This window comes from Choristoneura fumiferana, chromosome 3 (assembly GCF_025370935.1).
Source record: "Choristoneura fumiferana chromosome 3, NRCan_CFum_1, whole genome shotgun sequence".
Taxonomy (NCBI): Eukaryota; Metazoa; Arthropoda; class Insecta; order Lepidoptera; family Tortricidae; genus Choristoneura; species Choristoneura fumiferana.
This window is the reverse complement of record NC_133474.1, coordinates 5,152,298-5,173,741: the sequence shown is the minus strand read 5'-3', so window position 1 is coordinate 5,173,741 and position 21,444 is coordinate 5,152,298. Positions and strand designations below refer to the sequence as shown.

Genomic DNA, 21,444 nt, shown 5'->3' with positions numbered 1-21,444 from the left:
GTTTTTGTTAATCTCTGTATCGTAGGAAGTGCCTGATTATGCTGTTTACCGCATTCGTAAAAATAAAGTAAGAAACCAAATATGCTCCACATTTTTCAAGGAAGAGTAAGTATTACGCTGGGTGTTTTTTTTCCTCTTTCTTTAAAGTCGCTCTTTTGAGAGTGGTCATCGGTAGAATCTTCAAGAAGACTTACTTGGGAAAGTAATGTGGTGACGTCCCCTTGCCTTCTATAATGGAGTACTAGAGTTAGCATTTTGTGGTTGACAAATAAATAAGGAGTACTGCCTGCCCACGCTTCCACTCCCCTTAGTTGCCTTTTAGACACCCACGTGATATTCTGCGGTACACGTTTTTGGTTATATTTTGGTTTAAAAACATATCTCTCCTCTTCTTCTTACGGTGCCATCAACTACTAGAAATCGGCTATCCTTGGGGCCCATCTTGATCTTGGATACTGTTGCTGTGAACGAATATCTAGTGCAAAAATTTATACTCGATGAGAGCGTTTGGAATCCTTGACGCAAAATTTCAACAGACCGCCATTTCTTTAGAGTAACCTCATTAAATCACTTTTTACATTCCCTATCTTTGGTATCGAAAGCACCAGAAGAAAGTATTAACCTTGGAAATCTTTTTATTACAACCTTTACTTCACTTTGAAGATTGCACCAAAATTACATTTGAATCTGAAGCAACGTTAGTGCATGTGATTCAATTCTGCCGCGGTTTACCTATGTAGCAGTTCCCACGTCACTCTGCGCCCACGCTGCTTCCTCGGCCGTATGTCCAATCTTGCGCGTGAGTCGAATTTCACGACCAATTTTATAGCATTTAGAAGGATTCGACTAGTTGGTAACGCGGCATTATAACTAAAATCTTGGCATATATATGTCAAAATAAAATTTTGTAAACTATTTACCACCAAATTGGAGTATTCTGGTGTGAAGTCTATCTATTTATATTTTGCGTACCATTTTAGTATCAATAGCGTTGTAAGTAGGTAGAGGTAAACGACGCAATTTGATTTGATTACCTATTATTATTATTATGTTTGTATTAAGTATGTTTTATTTTTATTTTCCAAGATTGTTGGTCTAGAAGTGCATGTGGCTGAGTGGGGGCTCTTTTTGATGTCCTTTCGTTTCACCTCATATTGTTAATTTTAGTCATATTAGGGACTGTAAGGTGGTGGTATTGATGGAACCAAATAAATCTTTCTTTCATTCTTTCACCAAGAAACATAGTAATATCACCTGACACATCACTAACTTTAAACCTATCTATCCAGGCAGCCGTCTGCCCAGCTCCAATCAGAGTGTCGCTAAAGTGCTCTTAACTAGAGCAGTTCCCACGGCCGCCTCCTACGGCCGTTAGTCATAGTGTTTGTCATCTGCAGCATTAATTGACCCGGGTGTACTACTAGATAAATTGGAGCGTGGTCCGTCTGTGGTGTGTGAATACTTCACAACCTTGAAATTGATTTTGATTCATAGTCCTTGAGATATGTGAAGCTAATTCGAAATTTTGTGCATAATTTCACTAGTTTTTTTTTGTTTTTGTGTGTTAGGTATTTATTGTATGGGCCAAGATGCCCGAAATAAATGGATTTATTAGTATTATTATTATTATTTACATTATTTTGTATTATAAAGAGTTTACATACATATAAAAACAAAACGAACTAACCTAAGATATCCTAACTAAATAAATAACAATGAAAATTATAAAAAGAATACCACGCCTAAAAGATCTGCCTATGTCAGGGCTCTCTTAACGCTGGCCACATTACCCCTTTGTACCACAAGTGCGATCATTTTAGCACTGTTTTGAAATAACACACTCATTAAAAGTGCCTGGATAGTTCTTATCCCTGTCAAAAGTCAAAACATCCAATTTATCTAGGGATAATTTATTTATTTATTTATCAATAAAAAATTACAGCATTACAGTTCGAAAACGAATGCACTGTAAAATTCAAATTAACACAAAATATAAAAATACATAAGAAAACATACAAAAAAATATAGTTAGGGATTTTTTAACGTCGTCTTCGTCGCTACCCTAAAACGACGAAACAACACACCCTCCGTCCAGAAGTCGGAGCGCAAGAACATCCCACATAATGAGTATCGCACGACTTTTTTGATGTATGTATTTGAGATTCTAACCCGACTAGGTTTTGTAAAGCTTGCAATTATAGCTTTATTTTTAAATTGGGATACTTATTTTTGTCCATAGCTTGGTGCTGTTATAAAAACAAAGCATGAATTTACTAATCTGCCAAGAAATTCAAATAAGTATATCTAGGCAAATATATTATTTGTTTGTTTATAAATAAATTTGTTCAATGGCAAACCAGATATTTTAAAGTTTCTCACACTTAGTTAAGAAGCCATGATACACGGCGTCAATTTCAATATCAATGTGTCGAGTGAACAAACTCTTGTCCTTGACATCAGCCATGCAAAATTTGTATGAAACCCTATCTAAAAAGTTAAGACTAATTCATCCGGCTGATTGCCGTGCGATCGCCGGAACGGGTTAAGAGGTGTTAATTGTGCAGATTGAATGTTTTCAGAGCGGAATCTCAATTGAACGCAATTGTTTCTTTGCGTTCATTTTTGCTTGTACGGGTCCGAGTTTTTTTTATGGGGGTAGGCAAGCAAGTCCAAAAGTCTATTTTTAAGGTTTCGTACCTCAGTTGACAAAAACGGGGTTCATAGGGTCATTTCTTTGTTTTTCTGTCCGTCTGTCCGTACGTCCGTCTGTAGAGACGCTTTTTTACAGGAACGTATGGAGGTATCAAACTGAAATTGACACCTAATAGGTATGCTATCCCTCAAAGCATTGAAAAAATCAAACTTCTAAGTCAACGCAATCAAAAGACACTGTCACTAACTGTATGATCCATACTAATATTATAAATGCGAAAGTAACTCTGTCTGTCTGTCTGTCTGTCTGTCTGTTACGCTTTCACGCCTAAACCGCTGAACGGATTTTGATGAAATTTGGTACAGAGATAGAATAGACCTTGGGAAAGAACATAGGCTATCTTTTATCGCGAAAAAGAGGCTTTAAGGGTTTGAAATAGGGGATGAAAGTTTATATGGTGGAAGTTCGTCGCTGTTGATGATAAAACCATGAAACTTGGAATTTAGGCACTTAATAAGAAATAAATCGATATTTGGTTGACCTTTTTTGAAAACTCGACCTATGAGGGGATGAAATAGGGGATGAAAGTGTATATGGAAGGTAGTCATTTCGAAGATAAATCGAGAAGGCAACGGAGTGAAGTGGAGGCAACGGATGGAGCGGAGACAATGCAGGCTACAGCGGAGGCAGTGAAGTAGAGCGGAGGCAGCGGAGTGGAGCTGACGCTGCTGAGCGGAGCGGAGGATGGCGGAACAGAGCGGAGGCAGTGGAGCGGAGCGGAGACAATGGAGCGGAGGCATCGGAGCGGAGGCAGGGAGGCAACGGAGTGGAGCGGAGGCAACGGAGTGGAGCGGAGGCAACGGATAGAGCGGAGACAATCTAGGCTGCAGCGGAGGCAGTCAAGTAGAGCGGAGGCAGCGGAGCGGAGCTGACGCTGCTGAGCGGATCGGAGGCTGGCGGAGCTGAGGCTAGCGGAGCGGAGGCTGGCGGAGCGGAGGCTGGTGGAGCGGAGGCTGGCGGAGCGGAGGCTGACGGAGCGGAGGCTGGTGGAGCGGAGGCTGTGGAGAGGAGGCAGCGGAGCGGAGGCAGTGGAACGGAGCGGACGCTGCTGAGCGGAGCGGAGGCTGTAGAGCTGATTGATGGTGATGGTGATGATAGTGGTGCTGATTATGATGATTGGTGATGATGATGGTGATTGTGGTGATAATGATCGATGATGATGAATAACAAAAAAAATGATCCTATAAGGGTTCAATTTTTGCCTCTTCAGGAACGGAACCCTAAAAATCATTTGATCCGGATAAACAAAAAAAATACTTTATATTTATAGCAATGTATTGAAATGGTTATTTTCAGTAAGCCGTAGAAGTTTCTATGTGCTATTATTGGCAGAATAGGTATCCTAAATAAATGAAATACTTTCCAAAGTTACTATTCCACGCGGACGAAGTCGCGGGCAAAAGCTAGTATTTCCATAAAATTGTCGCTGAATCATTTTTTGTCAAGGTTGGTGTTTTTGAAAATGTTTAATCAAGATTGAAGAATATTTTAGTACCTGCAATTAGCCGATGTTCAAAACACAAAACATTCGTCATCTATAACGAACATTTCCAATGAAAATTATTCTGGAATGATCGTTTGGGCTTGCTCAACCAGTGGATGAAGTATTCTGAATTCATTCACTAGTATTATGAGATTTAAGGGCGTTATTGATAAACTTTTGATTAATAGATGTGAATTCACATCAATAAATGAGCTTAAATTTGAACACAAGTAATAGGTAATTTGAATTATTTGTATGCTTATTGATAGATTGGGAATAATAAAGATTGTTAAGTGCGAATAATAAAATCACACATGAAACTAATGCTCGTGCGACTCAAGCAATTGAGGTCAAAGTCATAAACGCGATAGAATTACATTTTGCGCTTCATACTTTAGACCCTCTACCTACATATATCAATTAAAGTATTCATAAAATTCAATTAAATTCGCAATGATGATATTAGATGTACATCTTTGGACTGCAGGAACACTACATTATGCTTAGTAAGATAATTTGTTTTGTTATTTTACTCATGCACACGCAGTAAGTTCAACGGAAATGGTATCATTGGGTAGATTCGTACATTTCTAATGAATATAACAGAGTTCACTAGTTTCATAGATTTGTTTTTGCCAGTATCACCTGTATTTATATAAGTAATCTGTAAATTGCGCTACCTAACATTAATTTATTTTATCTCTTCAACTCAAACATCTATTTTATCTTCAATTTCCAGACGTGCACTTAATCTCTCAATGATCAAAAATGAGTACTCTTTTTTTTGTGTCTTTTATCTTGTAATGTTTACTTATTTGTTTGTTAGTTTCGGTAAAATTTTACTACTCGAATATAATCTACTTCTAAATTTAATATTTTTAAATGTTTGATGTATTGTGTTTTATTGCTTATTGTTATAAATAAAAATACAAGATCTTCTTCTATAGTTTTCTCTATAGCCTGGACAATAGTGCAAGTAAAGTCAACAAAAAGCAGTACAAACAATAACAAATATTGTGCGATTACTACCCACTTTGTTATTTTCTCCTAAAGTCAAATACGCGATTTACTTTTTCTTCTATCACAAATGACTTCAAATAAGCTGAAATAGTGAACGTCCTCAAGACAATCAATTCAATTGGTGGCTATGATTCATTAGAGCGGCTTACCCTTGATGTCGGTCGCCTTTAAACGCCACAGGAAGATTCTAATGAGGTTAAGATTTAGTGCTATCGGTCAAATTGTCATGTGATGAATCAGAATGGTATGTTTTATTAGTTATTATGGTTTGTTTCATACAATTACGCTCTTCATTAGTTTCATTAATAGATTTGACATCTGTTTTAGACTGCGGCTTACTTATATTAATAGTTTTATTTTGTTTTTCTACTTTGTTATTTCTTTCTTTTGTAGTCTAAACATTTGTGCCCGATTTTTAATAGAAGTGTGTGTGGCGACACCCCTGCCAAATAATTATGTGATCAGCCTTTTTAGCTAACCACGCGGGGCCCGCGGCCAACAGACGCCAGTCGGCACACAACCACCCAACTCGCCACGCGCTACCAATGAGCCCCAAATCCCGCTTGGTTAGCCCACCTTCTAAACTGGTGTGTGCTAATAATAGTACATTGTACATTAAGGGGCGTAAGAGGAGGATTACTAACGAGCGTCAATTAGTTTATATATTTTAATGACTCGAGTTTGTAATCCTCTTACGGCCCGTGATACACACAATAGTTTTCATCATATTGCGGGGAAAGAAATGCAAAAAATAAAATAATTTTGTGTCTAAACACTTTACAGCTCGGCAAAAGAAAGACGGTAAGAACACAACTGATTAAAATAATGGCTACCCGTCAATACAGGGGGCTAATAGGAAATTCGAAAACCGTATTCGGAATTCGTATCGTACCATCCCCCTCACTCTCGTATTAAATAATATTAGCGGCCGAGATACGACACGAACTTCGATTTTCTAAATTTCGTACGTAAGCCCCCCTAGTTGTCACTTTTTCCAAGTTGTCTACCATAGATAATGCTAGCTAAGAACTGTGTTTAGTTTAGAATTCTATATGGCCAGATTCTTCCTACATCCTAAAAAATATTTACGTATTAAAATTATTGCTAACCAATTTTAATTTTTTCAATTAAATTCGGCATGTCAGTAATCTTCGGTATTAAAAATCAAATTTCGGTTTGTTTCTTTGCGATTTGGTTCCTTTTTTTTTCGTTTTAATTTCAGTTTTTTTTTATATTTTGTAAAATTTCTTGTCAGTAAATATTCGTATTTTAATGAAAATGTTAAAAGATATAGATGCAATGTGGTTTGTAAATAATTTTACTTGTTTGTCCATTTTTGACACATTTTTTATTTAGATGTTTTATTTACAAAAAATGATGGGGACTGTATATCTTTATTTCAAAATCGGAACGATGCGTAAAAATAAATTAAAGTTACTTTCAAGGGATTACTATATAATAATTAAATAAAGTAAATTAAGCAAAATACGTGACAAATGTAAAGAAATGCCCCACTGATGCGTACAGATAAGTAACCTTAGGATCTTCTTCCACTTCCAATTAAAATATTTTCAATTGAAATTTTGCCACAATAGGAAATTAACGATTTATACATTTTTGTGTCAAATCTTTTGCGACCCCGGCACAATAACGCAGGACGAGTTGTCAAGCCCCTTTAAAATAGCAATCATCTAATCATCTGCTCTACCACAGGCATTAATAATTAATTTGGTTCGTAAATCGTCTTTCATCTGAAGGGATTTACGAGTTCGCCGAGTTCGCCCAGTTCGCCACGTGTGCCCCATTAGTTTAATGGAGCGGGTTCCTCAACGCAGCGAATTTACAAAGCCTTTCGCACGTAACTGATTTTTGGGACCTGATTTTACACGTATCGATTTGTGAGCGGGTTTGGTAGCCTGGCTTTCGTTTTTACAAGCTTTTGTTTAACTTCAGAGTCGAGGAAACGAATCGCGTACCAGGGTGACCTTTTCATAATTAATGTTGCTCTGATTTCTGTGGCAGATGTATGACATTAGAAGCACAAAGATTCCACCCTGACACGGTTTTTTTTTTGACTGGATTTCTCTTTCCAGGAAGATTGTAAATCATATTTCGATCACTTCCTGGTATCTGATTGATCTTAAAATAGGTACTTATGTAAATCTGGTGATAAAACAATTATCTGCTAGTTGAATTCTGATAATCCGACCAGAATTTCTCCACAGGACGGAAATCCTCAACGATTAAGGGTATCCACTTGAAATGTAATACTATACAGATGTAGTAGTGTAGATTTTCCTTCGTACTTTATCGGAAAAGTTGGTATTTACCGTGCTCTCTAATCAGCCTCAGTACTAATAGTTTTTGTCACTTTGACATTTGAAACTGAATAATAAAGCTCTATATTAATGAATACGCGGATGTCACTCATTTAATATAATAATTGACTGACACTTCGGGTGCCGTCGTATTCCGAGTTTTCTCTATGGAAAATCATTTTGCACTACATCTGTAGTTTGGATGACAATGCAAGTGCAACTACCAAAAAAGGCTGTAATAGTTATTTGTGTCACAAGGGAGCAAAATGGTGTATTTACGGCGAGGGCGTACATTGAATCCAGAATGTAGCGAAGGATTCTACAATAGAATCCTGAGCGTAATGAGGGATTCAAGTGTTAAGTTAACGCCCAAGATGAAAATAATTTTGCTCCCGAGTGGCTCATACAACTTTTCACACCGAGCATTAAGGAACTTGAAAAAAAAAATCTAAATATTATTAAAGAACAACCAGCATAAGAAAATGGCGTGGCTTTACAATTATCAACTTCAAAAAATAGCATTTGCAATAAAACACTTAGAAAAGCCTTGAACAGAAAAGTTGCACTTTGCTTCCTGTCGTCAGGGCGGAAAAGTTACTTTTCTGAAGGAGAGGTGTGAAAAAATAATTGTTGATTAAATGCTGAAGTTAAAGTACGTAAGCAGTTTCAAAAACTGAAACTAGAGAGTTTCAAGAAACGTTCTTTCTTATAATCGTTTTATGTGAATAACATTTTTTAAATCAAGACAGAATAACGGATTAATAAATATTACACAAACACATGAACAGTTTATGACTGATGTGATTGCACGTTGTTTTTATTAGTTGTAATGATTTAAAGACTGTGAGAACCGGACGCATAGGATGTGGCCAAGGACTCGCGATTTTATGTCATTTTGTACCACATGTGGTCGGTATGAAGTCGTGAGTAACACTTAACAACGGTCACTTTAAAACATTGTACTTAATATGAATGGACATTGTGCTTGATATTGATGAAGGGCTTATCTGGCCACAGGGCTTTAAAGGTAAGGTTCTACTCGCATGACTGAATTACTTTTTTCTGTAACTTTTTAAAAACGTGACCAGCGTTAATTTTATTTTTTTCATAAAGATTTAATGTAATTTAAATGTATAATACAATACAAAATTAATAGCGCATTGATAAAAGATGTTATTCTTAAAGAGATGTTAAATGTCAAATTATTTAGAGGCCCCCGTACTAAGAAAAATTTGCCCTCGTACCATGAGACTGCGATACACTGATTGAATTTAAACTAGGCCGTGACTTTTAGCCGTTACCCGCGACTCCGTCCGCATAGTATTCGTTTACCGCTGTCATGCGGAAAATATGAAATTTTTCGGGACAAAAACTATCCTATGTCCTTACCGGGGACTCAAACTATCTGTATACCGAATTTCATCTAAATCGGTTCAGTGGTTTAGTCGTCGTGAAGTAAAAAAAAAAAAAAACAGACTTACCAACTTTCGCATTTATAATTAGTGGGATTAAACTTTGAGGATGAATAAATTGCCTAAATTCCTGCATCATGGAGCCTGCCACTGTAGAGTTGAAACTAAATAGGTACTAGATCTACACAATTTTCGAACTAGATATGGTGCTACATTGGTTTACATTGGCCTTCATCATCATCCCAGCCCATATACGTCCCACTGCTGGGCACAGGCCTCCTCTCAGATCAAGAGGGCTTACATTGGCCTTATCTTACGTAAAATATGTTTTACATAACCAATTTGCCACCGCGTTTTTTGAGCGTCCCCTCTGTTTTTCCCGGTACTTATCACAAAGTACTTTAACCACATAATAATTATTACGTTAGCTATGTAAGTTTAAATTAATTCAATGCTGATTGGATTTATTTTCGTAAGGTTATCTTGTATGCCGTTCCGTGAGTTGCACAGAAACTAACAATTATTACCAACTCATTATAACAATTCCTTCGGCTCCGTCGTTAGACATTTTTATAAAACTACTCAAAAACTGGCTGGAGCACACATACACTTTTGACGAGTTCCTTAAATATCAGCCAAATGCTACTATTTACTGAAAATGATTAAATTAGTTACGTTTAGAGTACCAGGTGGGCCCGGTAACAGGAAGAAAAAAACCACAGCTGCCACTCTTCATCTTAAGCTGATTTAGTTGTAGTTGTACGAGTACAACTTTACAACTTTTGAAAATAACTTGTATTCTGATTTTTATTATAGCTTATAGTTTAATTGGACAAGCAATGTATTGCAAAACCCGTCATTTTACTACGTGAGAGGCGCTGTCATTCAGGCTATTGGATGCCGTACATTGATATATATATTACACCACTGACACCAAATAAATGAATATAGCGTTTCTAACTCTACGAGTTCATCCTCAAACTACCGTTAGTCGACCAACAATATGAAGTACTGGTAGTAGGTACTTTCGTTTTTTTTTCAACGGAGAGTGCTCGGGCGTTGGTAGCTTTGAGGATGAACTCATAAAGAGTTTGAAACGCGTAAGCATTTTGTAGTGTTTGTGATAGTTGGACCTGTGAGACATTATGTATTGTTTATTTGTAAGAGGAAGAGGTTGGGTTTTTCATATCCTCGTGAGTCCTCGCGTACTTTGGAACAGGTCTTACTCGTAAATACTATATCCTGTTAAAACAGGTTAGGACTAAGGATATGTGTCGCATAGACATAAATGTGGTGCACGGTTGATACTGGAACAAGGCAAAAATATTGTATATAATGATATAATGGTGGTTTATATCAATGGATATAAACCTCCGCATGGTAACGCCTAAATCAATAATTTATTTTAAATAAATGAGAAATATTTTAATAAAAACATCAGGGAGAGGAGGAAACCTGTAACATATACTTTATATAGAATAATATAAGTAAAAGCGATAGCATATTTTCCTTTTATTTGCTTTGTGGTAATAATTATGTCATAATTTTAAATATCAACCTTGTTGAAAAGGAAAAAGAACTATGCGTACAAGAGACAAGTCATAGTTTCTTGTTTTCACACAGTACCATAAATTGTTTTATAGAAAATCAAGCCTAGTCAGGCTTTCTAAAACAGTACAGTGCCCAAAATGATTACACACAGTCGTGTGAGAGAGACAGTAGGACTCTACTGCCTCTCTAATCTCTCTCTCTCTGCACGACTCTAGTAATAAGCGAGAGCTTAAATAATTTTGAACACCATAACCGCACATCCACTTCTGCTGATGATTCAGAAATAAACAGAATTTAACTAACAATAAAATTTAATCTTGATTTAATGTTTATTTGGCTTCAAACGGCCCAAACTACTAACTACTTATATAACTTATTTTTAACTAAAGGTTCACAAAAAATAAACTAAAACTGACACAAAACAGGTTAGTAGACGTCACATGGGACCAAAGAGTTTCCTCGGGCAAAGAATTGAGCTATTCAGAAAGGGAACGCTGCAGCATCTTCGGAACCTTGCCTCCTCGGGGACTCCTTGAATTTGATTTAGGCACCATATCAAGATCTCATCAGGTATCATAACAGATAGTTACAAAATTCCAATTCATTGTCAACAAGATTTAAGAGTCGCTCGTCGCTGATCGCATTTTCATACAAAAGTAGTTTTTTCGTTCTAATTTACAAACAACAAACTAAATCAAAATAAAACTGCGTCTATAATAGGAACAGCTATTTTGATGCTTATTAATTAATTTTCGTTCATATTCAATGTAACAAAATAAAATGACATTAATTTTAAGTTTTGTACAAGAAATTGAAATTCGTTATTGTCATATAAGCATCGCATATTCGTTGTCGTATGTCGTATATTCGTTATAAGACTTATAAGCATCGTAATGGCTGCTCCCATTATAGTTGCAAAGTTGCGTTTTGATCTGTAGTGCTGCTTGTAAATTAGAACGAAACTACGTTCGTATGGGGACGCGAGCATACTGGGGACCAAATAACCTAAAGCATAGGTATTGTAAAATTACTGACAATGCTATGTTTGGTTTGTTTGGTTTGGATTCCGATCCGCATTAATATAATCCTTTACTTCAAATAGATACTTCGATACTTATGTTTTTGTATGATGTATTATCTGTTGGTGATCCTTAATAAATAAATATAAATAGCTAATTTACTGGGTTAAAATGTTGTTCTGTTAGATACCCACTTGTAATGTTAGCCATGAAATAAAATTGTATATTTGTTTTTAAAAAAAAATTGAGTTTCTTGTCGGATTCTTCTAAACAGAGGTTATAGATTTTTGACATTCATAAGCGCTTGTAGCCTAAATTGAATAAAGATATACATAAAATAAAAAAATATAGAATAAAGATAAAAATAAACATAAATAAATATAGAATGAAGATATAGACATTGACTCTGGCCTTATCTAGTTATTCTGCCAAAAGCACAATACAAATCATACAATTCGTGTCGCAAAACGTCGCAATATAAAGATTGGCAGTAGCATAAATCGTTTATCTGTACTCGTAGTACGTCCCCATAATTCATTTACTGGGACGTGTAGTTGCCAAAATGGCAAATTAGATTTCCATCTGGGATGACGGATCGACGGTGCGATTACACGGCGAAATCACTAACTATACTGTTGTAGAGGCGTATCTTAGTAAAGATTTGGCTATGAAACCACAAAGTTAGCGCTTAGGCTATCGTGCAGGATTTGAATCCGCACAACTATTAATAAGAGGTATTATTTATTTGTTTACTTATGAATAAAAATTGTAGCATTACGAAAAGGTTACAGGTAACGTAAGGTTAGGTATAGAAATGTTATTATAGATCTGTGCTTTTTCGAGAATCGATGTCAATGAACTAAAAGAATTTCTTTGCTCACCCGCGACCTTATGATAGCTTAGCTTATGCAAGTTATGCGTGTTCAAAGTCAAAGTCAAAGTCAAAATATCTTTATTCAATTCAGGCTATAACAAGCACTTATGAACGTCAAAAAAAAATCTACCACCGGTTCGGAAAATTCTCTGCTGAGAAGAATCCGGCAAGAAACTCAACGAGGTATATTTTTTTTTTAAAACAGATTTACAGAGTATTAAATGATATGTATACATCACAAGTATTTAACACAACTTTATTTTTAACACAGTAGCTTCGCTATTTGAAGGGATCGCTAATGCGGATCGGAATTATTTCCAAATATCCCTGTCCATGATATAATCATTAACTTTATAATACGCCTTTGATATTAATGTCTTCTTGACAATAGATCTGAATTTTGTATCCGTTTTATTTATAATATTTTTTGGAATTTTATTATAAAAACGTATGCAATTTCACAGAAAAGACTTTTTGGTTTTAGCCAGTCTGTAAGATGGAACTTTAAGCTTCCCTGTGTTTCTAGTAGCCTTTGGCTTATCGACGTTAGTGGGAAAATCACATATGTTCTTCCTAACATACAGGATTATTTCAAAAACATAAATGCTCATGCAGTTCCTCCACCTCCACACTATGAACACACACAAATCACACAACCCCATCTATCACCACCACCACACTACACTGACGCGTTTCGAACTCAACACGCGTCAGAGTAGTTTGATGGTGGTGATAGATGGGTTCGTGTGCTTTGTGTGTTCTTACAGTGTGCCTCCAGGCATGGAGGAACTGCATGAAAACGCAGAACTTGCATAAGCTAAGCTATCATAAGGTCGCGGGTGAGCAAAGAAATTCTTTAAGTTCATTGACATCGATTCTTTTGAGGTTTTGGAGTGGCTGCCACTTACTAGACGACGAAGCGTCAGCAGCCACCTGTAAAGTGGACTGGCGATTTGGTAAAAATGACTAGACTAACATCTGGTAGCATGGTGTACGGTTGTGTTGCTCTGAAGATGAGCTCTAGTTGAGTTCGAAACGCATCAGTGTAGTGTTGTGGTGGTGATAGATGGGTTTGTATGATTTGTGTGTGTTCTTACAGTGTGGAGGTAGAGGAACCGCATGAACACGTATATCTTGCATAAGCTTAGCTATAATAAGGACGCGGGTGAGCAATTAAATTATTTTAGGTCATTAAAATGAAGGTACGTGAGTACTAAAAATAAAACTAAAATGATCGTCGGTTGACCACGTAAGGATTCGCGTTAGACAGTGAACGTCTCCAAATTGATGAGACATTAATATGAAACATTGAATTACTTACCTGCGTCACTTAGCTTGATATTTACAGATACTTATTACCAAAATCCTATGGACTCGTGACTGTTATTTTTAACAGTTTTGCGATTCAATAGTACCTTGAAGACAATGAAATACATTTTTTTATAAATGTATGTATGTGTAATTCTTTATTGTACTTAACACAGAGCGAACTAAATATGAATACAATATCTTTTTGCGAAGAATTAGAACACTTACAATGAAAAATAATCAAAAACAAATGAACCGATGATTTTTTTACAAGTAACTAAAGGATTCAGTTTGCAGTATAATCTAAAGTGACAGATTAAAAAATATCACAATTTAGTATTAGGTACATATACCTTGTTTTTTATTTATTGTCCACTACGATAACTATTATTAGATTCAAAATAAGTAACAGAACTATAAGAATTTGTTTTAACTGCAACAGATTTCGTAAGTTTCTGTTTTACAATCTTAGTCACGTTAACCAAGCTTCCGGTCAACTTAATCTTAATTAAAAGTATCTAATTAAAATGTTTTGTGACCGTAAGTTTTCCTGTTCTACATCAAAATCGTATATTTCATATCCTGCCCAAAACTAGCCACTTATTTTTATTAAGAACTAATAGCTGCTATCGATAATAGTGAGCTATGAGTACAAAAATGAATTGCTTTGCACACTCAAATTGTATTCCATAATCTTAGAAATATATAAATGTATATTACTTTTTCAAATTATACCTAGTAGGTCTTTGAAGTGACAAAATGAAAAAAAGCAATTGAATAGTTTTTGCAACTAATTTTAATTATGAACCTTATAGAACGATTGACGTTGTTTCCTTAGGTACCTAACTTATGTTACACTAGCCTGTTACCCGCGACTCCGTCCGCGTAGAATTCGTTAATCGCTATCCCGTGGGAACCATTCCATTTTCCGGGATAAAAACTATCCTATATCCTTTCCCGTAACTCAAACTATGTATGTACCGAATTTCATCTAAATCGGTTCAACAGTTTTGATGTGTTGGAGTAACAAACAAACAAACCAACAAATAAACAGACTTACAAACTTTCGCGTTTATAATATTAGTGGGATGGGATAAATAGAAAGTAAGATTGTGGTTCGACTGGCAAAAGCTCCTAAACTAAGACTAGACTTGCCTTCAACAATTATCGTAGAAATGATACCCCATTGAGATTTGTGAAAGCATTACCGCAAATACTTAATAATACATAGAAATCTCATTAAAATCAATGTCAGTACGGGCGGTCGATACCGTTCGATCAGGCAAATCCGATTACACGGGATCAGATGCTTCGCGTAAAATTACGATTCTCCATTACATCTCCTTCGATATTAATTGTTTTTAGGGTTCCGTCAAAACGGCAGTTATTTGCTAGTGGTTTGCCTCAATGGACAGCTACGGAAAGGAATGCTTCCAATCCGACCTCAACCCGACTGAGTTTCTTGTAATTTTTCTCATTCGGGAATAACGTAGTCTTTCCGAAACGATGAAGCATAAAAATTCTGATTGCTTGCAAAATTCTCTCTTAGCGTACAAAGTCAGAGGTAAGCACAATAGGGGCACGCTTTGGCATGCTAAGCTGAACTACCACTTGCTGAGCGGCCCATCGGGCAGCTCGCCCTCTCTCTGGTAAGCTGTAAAAGCCATCTGAGGCTAACAGCAACAGTCCGTTCGAAGAAAAGGGAGTGGAATGCTCTGCCAGCTTCTGTGTTCCCTGATCGCTACAACTGGCCGTCTTCAAATCTAGGGCAACCATCATAGTCTACATCTTCGCTTAGCATCGGGCCCTATACCACGAAGTGCGAAACTCGAACTTCGTATGTTGCCGTCCCGCTGACGCTTATGTCATTTAAAACGCGAGTGAAAGGGACGGTGCGATACGAATTTCGATTTTCGAGTTTCGTAGTAGCCCCTCAGGCACGTTGTGTCAACCGCGAGCCTATTTCTGTGTAAAAAAAAACCGGCCAAGAGGACACGCCCGAAATAGGGTTCCGTAGCCATTACGAAAAAATTAAGTAATATTTTTCTAAGAATTTCGTATTTTGTACGGAATATTCCAAGTTTAGGTATATTTTATACCTTAGGCTGCTATTTACTCTTAAACTACTAATAATTCTCAAGAAAACTTAACCATTATAGTTTTCCTTGTAAGTTTGATATACTTACTACCATCCTGATTTTTTTTTAAATTTCCACGTACCGGTTTAGATTTAAGAGGGCGGGGCGCTCGATTTTAATCAAAATTTTCACTTTTTAAAGTTGAATATTTTTATTTAATATTTAAAAAAAGACCTGTCCAACGATATCCCACACTACAAGATAGGCTGAGAAAAAAAAACACCCCACTTTACGACTATGGTCCTATAGTCCCTGAAAAAATTTATAGTAGTTACATAATTTATTATCAAGTCTATATGATTTAAGTTTTTGAAGGAACATCTTTCCTACAAGTTTTTAGCTCTAGCGGTTTAGGCTATGCATATTGTCTATTATTAGTCAGTCAGTCAAAACCTCCTGAGTCTTCGCGTGATTTATAAAGGACCAATTAACACTAAGAATAACGGCTGAATGTACTTTATAAAGTACAAATTGTTCATTGAATAATGAATTTTGAAATAAAATGCAAAATAACAAAGCTGATGAACCAGTCTAGGTCTTAATTAGGGTCTGTTAAAAAAAGTTCGGGCTCAGGAGGATACAGTCAGTTACTCTTGTACAGGTAAGTATAGAACGAAGATAATTCTAAAATTTCATAAAAATAATGAAAGACAATGTTTTTAGGGTTTACGCTTAGCTATTATCCGAATGTCATTCATAATAAAAGTAGGATATTTAATAACCAGACAAATTTAGGAGGGCGGTGTTTCTCAGGATGTGTGAATTATGAATATGAGTAGGTATTAATAATATATTTGTATCATTTCCAGTTAATGAAATATTTAAAAAATATATGAACGAAAAAACATTGTTCTCTTTATTACTTACATACTTTAGATTGTAAAGTAATTCTTTACTTTAAACAACAATATAACCAAAATAAATTTGAAATTAAAAAAATTACAGGCTGGTAAAAAAAAAATCTTTGTTACAGCAACATTTTTTTTTAATTTTTAGATAGGTTAGTAAGTATTTTAAATTGTTTTTACCCTGATTTAGACCATTAAAATAGGGGTTAAAATAATCTTTCACTGTTACAATCCAAAAAGTATTTTTTTTCGAAAATTATTTACATTGATTTAGATATTTTTTGTGGAATATTAATGTCGAAATGATTATTCTACCTACTAAATGTTCTACGAAAAAAATGCCCCTGCCAACATTACCTACGGCTTCCAATTTCAAATAGGCGATCAAAAGAATTCAGCAAAGGGGGAGTTGGGGCAAAAAGAACAGCGCTCATCAGGTGCCGAGATGAAAATTGGAAATTAAAATTTCAACTGCATTTGGTATCAGGGCACAAAGGAAGCGGTATCGTTACCGGTATTGGCATCGGGTATCGCCTTTGACCAATAGGAATAAATAGTTATGGGCTAGATAGTTTGAGATGGAAATGAGTACCTAACAGAATAATTATCTATCCTTTTCTAGGTATCTACAATAGGTGCTTACGTATAAGCACAAATGGCAAGAATTATATATAATGAGTCAAGTTTTACTACGTAGACATTTTTATAAAATAGTAATTTTGCTTCGTAGATGAATTCCAAGTTAAACATTCTGGGCAAGAAGGAAACAAAACCTACGCAGCCACCCTGCACCTTTCAGCACCCTGGTAAGCGGTTCGTTAGTGAAGTAGACACATTTATAAACATCATGAATAAAATGAAATGTGGGAAATATCGTTTTTTTAGACATCATTGTTTTTTATTTCTGTTAGAATTCAAAAACTTCAATACAAGCAAAGTGGCACCTTGCAAATAATATATTATTCCTATGGTCCAGTAAAGTTGCGAAATTTTTTAGCCTGGTGGTGGTAATTCGGGAAACGATGTATTGTCCGCCATGTTTTTGGTATGCGTACAAAATTAATGTTTTTTTTAGTAATAAAAGTATCAAATGCAACGGCCTTTTTTGACGTTCCTTTTATTACAAGAAAAGTATCAAAAAATATAAATATAATACCTATATTATAATAGATTTAGGATCGATATAAATTTAATAATATTTTGAAAATATCTAAATATTTATTGTGAATTATACGTATCAAAGTAGGCACAAAGATTAAGATTATGTGAAGTATAAGTCCAATGATAAGCAAAGCTGTCAATTATAATGACGATATACCTACTTCCTCTTTTCCTTCACAATTTTCAAAGATATGTATAAAAAGTAAACGGCTCTCCTACTTAACAGCTTTTTTTAAATGTCACCGAAATTTTAAAACCTTTGCTGCACGTTAAGAACGACAGAAAATTACACAAATTGATCAAATATAAGGGAGAGAAATATCAATCCAAAAAAATATTATAACTATAAGTAAATGCGAAAGTTTGTAAGTCTGTTTGTTTGTTTGTTACTGCATCACGTCTAAACCTTTGAACCAATTTAGATGAAATTCGGTATACAGATAGTTTGAGTCCCGGAGAAGGACATAGGATAGTTTTATCTCGGAAAATCGCATTGTTCCCGCGGGATAGTGATAAATGCGAGGACGGAGTCGCAGGTAAAGGCTAGTTAAAAAATAAAATATACATACCTAGTTGTATTGTTATGTTATATAAGTACGTACTGAAATACGTAGGTACCGTCAAGTGCTAAAATATGTATTGTTCGAACCACTCAAAAATTATGTTACCACGACATTAACACTTCCAAATTAGTGTAGTAGTGGTAGATATTTATATTTGAAGTTTGTATTTTTACACTTAACTATAGGTAGGTAGGTACTAAGCACAATAAAACTTGAAACTATACGTTTTTGTGAAAATATTAATTCTTATTGGATAAAACTTAGCACATACAATTGGTTTAAGAAATTTAAATTAAATTAAAAATATGTGATACAACATAAAACTAAAATAACATATGTACGCATATTTTGTAAACAGACGAGGTTTCAGTGGAGACAAACGTAAATAATAAATACCATTAAGTTTGACATTCTTATAAATCATGTATGCTAATAAAAACAAAAAAATACTCAAAAACATACCTTTCGGCGTGACAACTCTGAAGGCGCTATTCGAGACATTTCTCGGGGACTCCCTGAGACCGGCACCGGGTGACCCGCTTCTCACCATAGAAAAGTCCAACGGCATAGGTGGCATGGCACTTACTTCCATCTTTCCGCTCAAAACATAACCACTAACTTCAAAATATCAAAATCGAAACCGAATTTGAAACCGCGAAGCGTGCGACCGCCGCGAGATGCGAATGTGTTTTAAACCAGTAACACACTCGGCTAGCCTTTACTCTGTTTTAGTGGCTTTAAGGTTGAGAATCTGTTCGGTTTGCTTGAGATTTGAGCCTTATCAGCGGGAAGGGGCGTGGTATCGCAGGCCCCGCCCCCCGTCCCCTGACGCCATGTGTCTCGAGTGACAATCACTTTGTATAGGTAACACAATAATATGCTCCTTGATGGATTTTGTGCGAATGCATTTATATAGAGCAATTTAATAGTATGGCAATTTATGTGATGCTCTAAGTTGTTAGATATGATGGATAGTTCTCTAATTAATTGAAAATAATGAAAATTGTTATTATTACTATTTATAAAACACACATTATTATTTGATAACAGTATTCAATTATTAGTTGTTCAGTTGAATTCCTCATGAGATTATGGCTTTATGCACGCAAAGATTTTTAATTTAATGTGTTTGGTAATTTTAGCATATTATGACCGACAACATTTTAAATTATTTCGAGTAAAAATGTCTGTTTTGACTTGATATATGTAGGTAAAAACAAAATACTAAGGAAAAGAATCTATCTATTTTAATAGTGCTTAGGTTATTATTGGTATTATGAAATACTTAATTAGCTAAATAATAATTTCAATACCTATCAATCTTATTCCTTATGTCATTCTAGCGTATTGTTTTAACTTTTTCCAATAGGTTTTTTTTTGGATTAATTTGCTTCTCGATTTTAATCCGTCGAATCTTTTTCATTAATTGACCCGCAACGAGGTACCTAGTTTGAGGGTTTCTAATTATTAATCTACACAGTATGATCATAGAAGTGCGAGCATTTTAGATTTAGAAGTATCTATCTAGTATCTAGGATTTAGAAGTTACAGTTATAAATAATCAGAAATAAGTAGGTAGGTAAACTTTATTTTTGCATTAATTTTAGTAGCAAAAGTAAAACAAAATTTATTATTAAGTAGTTATAAAAATACAATGGCCGTGGTTCCCACTGGCCCGACTATCCTCTATTAATTACTATTAATAATAATAAAAATAATATCATGGTACCCTTGACACCAATTGACCTAGTCCCAAACTAAGCAAAGCTTGTACAGTCAGCAACTTAGACTTTACGACTTTATTGGCACTTTGGCTGTATTCATATTTTTGTTGCTGACTGTACTATAGATACTAGGTAACGGACGGCTAGGGGACGGTTTGACATAATTATTATATTGTTTTATTCATAATTTATTGTAATACCACAATCAAATGTGTCACAAATATTGCTGCAATCACATGCCTAGGCCACTACAGAATAGGATAGAGTATTTAATATTGTCAATAACTGTTTACAATTGAGACCGGTTGCGCAACGACATTTTACGTTACCAACACTGAGTAAACTTAACATGTCATTGCATGATGCATCATCAACCCATTGCAGTTCACTACTGGACATAAGCTTCCCCCAAGTTGCGTTCCCCTATCACTCCCCCTGGCTCATGCAGGCACCGACTTCCAACTAGTGCCTAGATAAAGGTAAAATAAAAAAAGCGGCCAAGTGCGAGTCGGACTCGCCTATGAAGGGTTCCGTAGCAGCAACTACGATTTATGACGTGTTAAAAAAAACTACTTACTAGATCTTGTTCAAACCAATTTTCGGTGGAAATTTGCATGGTAATGTACATCATATATTTTTTTTACTTTTATAATTCTGTTATTTTAGTTACAGTTACACTTTGGAAGTGGCGGGATATTAGTCAATACATTTTACCTATCCATTTGGAAATTTTGTCTCTTCGAAACTCGCACTTTAGAGAAAAAAAATGATATTAGAAACCTCAATATCATTTTTGAATACCTATCCATAGATAACCCATGAAAAAAAAAATTTTGAGTTTCAGTTCTAAGTATGGGGAACCCCCAAATATTGTTTTTTTTTTCTATTTCTGTGTGAAAATCTTAACGCGGTTCACAGAATATATCTACTTACCAAGTTTTAACAGTATAGTTCTTATAGTGTCGGAAAAAAGTGGCTGTGACATACGGACGGACAGACAGACAGACAGACATGACGAATCCATAAGGGTTCCGTTTTTTGCCATTTGGCTACGGAGCCCTAAAAAGGTTTATAATTTTTTGTTTTTTAGTTTTTTCGGCGGTTTAATTTTTTTTGATAAAAAGATTTTATAGGTACCTTAGGCCGCTATATACTCTTAAACTACTAATAATTCATATTAAATGATATTGTACCAGATAACTCTCGTCTTAAATCGAGTTTAGCTCGACCCTTCTTAGGAGCTACGGATTAGCCCGTCGAACATGTCGAGCTAAACTCGATTTAAAACGTGAGTTATCCGGTACAATATCAC

The 21,444-nt window shown here is 35.4% G+C and overlaps 1 protein-coding gene across 2 annotated transcripts in view; it reads right to left on the bottom strand.

Annotated features, from left to right (window-relative positions):
* Positions 1-19,085, bottom strand: part of sens-2 (zinc finger transcription factor senseless-2) — an 83,889-nt gene extending 64,804 nt beyond the window's left edge. For both annotated transcript variants that reach the window (XM_074085290.1, XM_074085291.1), the window contains exon 1: positions 18,871-19,085. In XM_074085290.1, the coding sequence (XP_073941391.1) occupies positions 18,871-19,000 (130 nt within the window). In that variant the 5' untranslated portion in view covers positions 19,001-19,085. The remainder of the gene's footprint in view (positions 1-18,870) is intronic.
* Between the last annotated feature and the right edge of the window lie 2,359 nt (positions 19,086-21,444).